This window comes from Stylophora pistillata, chromosome 5, assembly GCF_964205215.1.
Source record: "Stylophora pistillata chromosome 5, jaStyPist1.2, whole genome shotgun sequence".
Classification (NCBI taxonomy): Eukaryota; Metazoa; Cnidaria; class Anthozoa; order Scleractinia; family Pocilloporidae; genus Stylophora; species Stylophora pistillata.
In genome coordinates this window covers 9,907,924-9,910,423 of record NC_142523.1, presented here as the reverse complement: position 1 = coordinate 9,910,423, position 2,500 = coordinate 9,907,924, and the positions used below count along the sequence as shown (strand labels likewise).

General features: G+C 37.9%; 1 protein-coding gene across 1 annotated transcript in view; it reads right to left on the bottom strand.

The window, feature by feature from the left end:
- The window catches only part of LOC148730173 (uncharacterized), a 36,547-nt gene that overhangs the window by 32,167 nt on the left and 1,880 nt on the right, over positions 1–2,500 (bottom strand). The window contains exon 3 of the mRNA XM_088761766.1: positions 1,729–1,821. Coding sequence (XP_088617892.1) covers positions 1,729–1,821 — 93 coding nt within the window. The remainder of the gene's footprint in view (positions 1–1,728; positions 1,822–2,500) is intronic.

Here is a 2,500-nt window from a genome sequence, read left to right as displayed (position 1 = left end):
TAGTAGGAGTAGGAGTAGTAGTAGTAATAGTAGTAGTAGTAGTAGGAGTAGTAGTAGTAGTAGGAGGAGGAGTAGTAGTAGTAGTAGTAGGAGTAGTAGTAGTAGTAGTAGTAGTAGTAGTAGTAGGAGTAGGAGTAGTAGTAGTAATAGTAGTAGTAGTAGTAGGAGTAGTAGTAGTAGTAGTAGTAGGAGTAGTAGTAGTAGTAGTAGTAGGAGTAGTAGTAGTAGTAGTAGTAGTAGTAGTAGGAGCAGTAGTAGTAGTAGTAGTAGTAGTAGTAGTAGTAGGAGGAGTAGTAGTAGTAGTAGTAGTAGGAGCAGTAGTAGTAGTAGTAGTAGTAGTAGTAGGAGTAAGAGTAGTAGTAGTAGGAGTAGTAGTAGTAGTAGTAGTAGTAGAAGTAGTAGTAGTAGCAGGAGTAGTAGGAGTAGTAGTAGTAGTAGTAGTAGTAGTAGGAGGAGTAGTAGTAGTAGTAGAAGTAGTAGTAGTAGTAGTAGTAGGAGTAGTTGTAGTAGGAGTAGTAGTAGTAGTAGTAGGAGTGGTAGTAGTAGGAGTAGTAGTAGCAGTAGTAGTAGTAGTAGTAGCAGTAGTAGTAGTAGTAGTAGTAGTAGCAGTAGTAGTAGTAGTAGTAGTAGTAGCAGTAGTAGTAGTAGCAGTAGTAGTAGCAGTAGTAGTAGTAGTAGTAGTAGTAGTAGTAGTAGTAGGGGAGGAGTGGTAGTAGTAGTAGTAGTAGTAGTAGCAGTAGTAGTAGTAGTAGTAGTAGTAGTAGTAGTAGTAGCAGTAGGAGTTGTTGTGGGAGTAGTAGTAGTAGTAGTAGTAGTAGTAGTACTAGTAGTATTAGGAGTAGTATTAGTAGTAGTTGTAATAGTAGTAGCAGTATTAGTGGTAGTAGTAGTAGTAGTAGTAGTAGGAGTAGTTGTAGTAGTAGTTGTAGTAGTAGTAGCAGTAGTAGTAGTAGTAGTAGTAGTAGGAGTAATAGTAGTAGTAGTAGTAGTAGTAGTAGTAGTAGTAGTAGGAGGAGGAGTAGTAGTAGTAGTAGTATGCTTATGATATAACAGCCCTTCCTCAATAAATTCGGTGACAAATGTTCTTAATAGTGGGATAATGAAGAAAGATTGGTCACTGATTTATTGAAGAACTATCGAAATGATTGTTACGTGACACATGGTGGCTACCACTGTCATACACTTTTTAGGTAAGGTGAGTTAATTTCCCACCTTTAGCTCATACATACAGACAGACCAATAGTTTCTAAAAATTTGACCCACATAATTCCCCAATCTTGATATGCTAACCAAAGGTATTCGGCGGTGCAAGGCTACAACTATGAAAACCACGGTACAAACCCCTGGAAGCTCTGTAAGGGCAAAGAAGGGCATCCCCGCTTAAATTTTTCATGTGAAGGCCTTGAAGAAGATGCCATATCCTGCTGTGGAGATCGCCAACAATTGTAGACCTTATTTAGGTGTGGTCCGCATCTTCATACTAGGATGCCACAAAGGTGAAACAAAACCCCAAGACACCCAATTAGATTGCAAAGGATTGATCTAAATTGGTAAAACAGGGAGGGAAAACATCTCATCCTCTTTTGCCTAGGAAAACTACCAAAAGAATCCTGCAGAATAATTTGCTACATGGAAGGAAGCAAATGGTTGCTGAACATGGGATGTTTCTCAAACAAAATGCATGTAGGATGCTGGAATCTCTTTTAATCTATAGATTACAGAACTTACCATTACCCTCACAACTGTCACAATTGTTCGAAAAAGAAAGCCATGATTTCAAAGATGACCACCAAGTACTTCCTTCATTACCAGCAGTGGAACCTGTCAATTAGGCACATCAGCATTCTTTTAATGCGTGGCCTAATTTCATTATGTTCTAGGACCGGTTTACAGGACATTCTCTAATAACTAATTTCTTAGTTTTGTTTCAAGCCCACAACTTTTCCCAGATAGAATCAACCTGTTAACCATAATCACATAATTATCAAACATTAAAAGTTAACTAAAACATAATATTGAAGATTTATGTCCTACTCAAGAACTGTCTTTCTCCCTGGTAGCCTGCACAAAAGTGTAGTTTTTTGCTCTTTCCCGTCATACAAAGTGCTGTACAATTTGGAAGTAATTGGATGGCAAGATGGTAGTAGTAGTAGTAGTAGTAGTAGTAGTAGTAGTAGGAATAGTAGTAGTAGTAGTAGTAGTAGTAGTAGTAGTAGGAGTAGTAGTAGTAGTAGTAGTAGCAGTAGTAGCAGTAGTACTAGTAGTAGTAGTAGTAGTAGTAGTAGTTGTAGTAGTAGTAGCAGCAGTAGTAGTAGCAGTAGTAGTAGTAGTAGTAGGAGTAGTAGTAGTAGTAGTAGTAGTAGTAGGAGTAGTAGTAGTAGTAGCAGTAGTAGTAGTAGGAATAGTAGTAGTAGTAGTAGTAGTAGTAGTAGTAGGAATAGTAGTAGTAGTGGTAGTAGTAGTAGTAGTAGGAGTAGTAGTAGTAGTAGTAGTAGTAGTA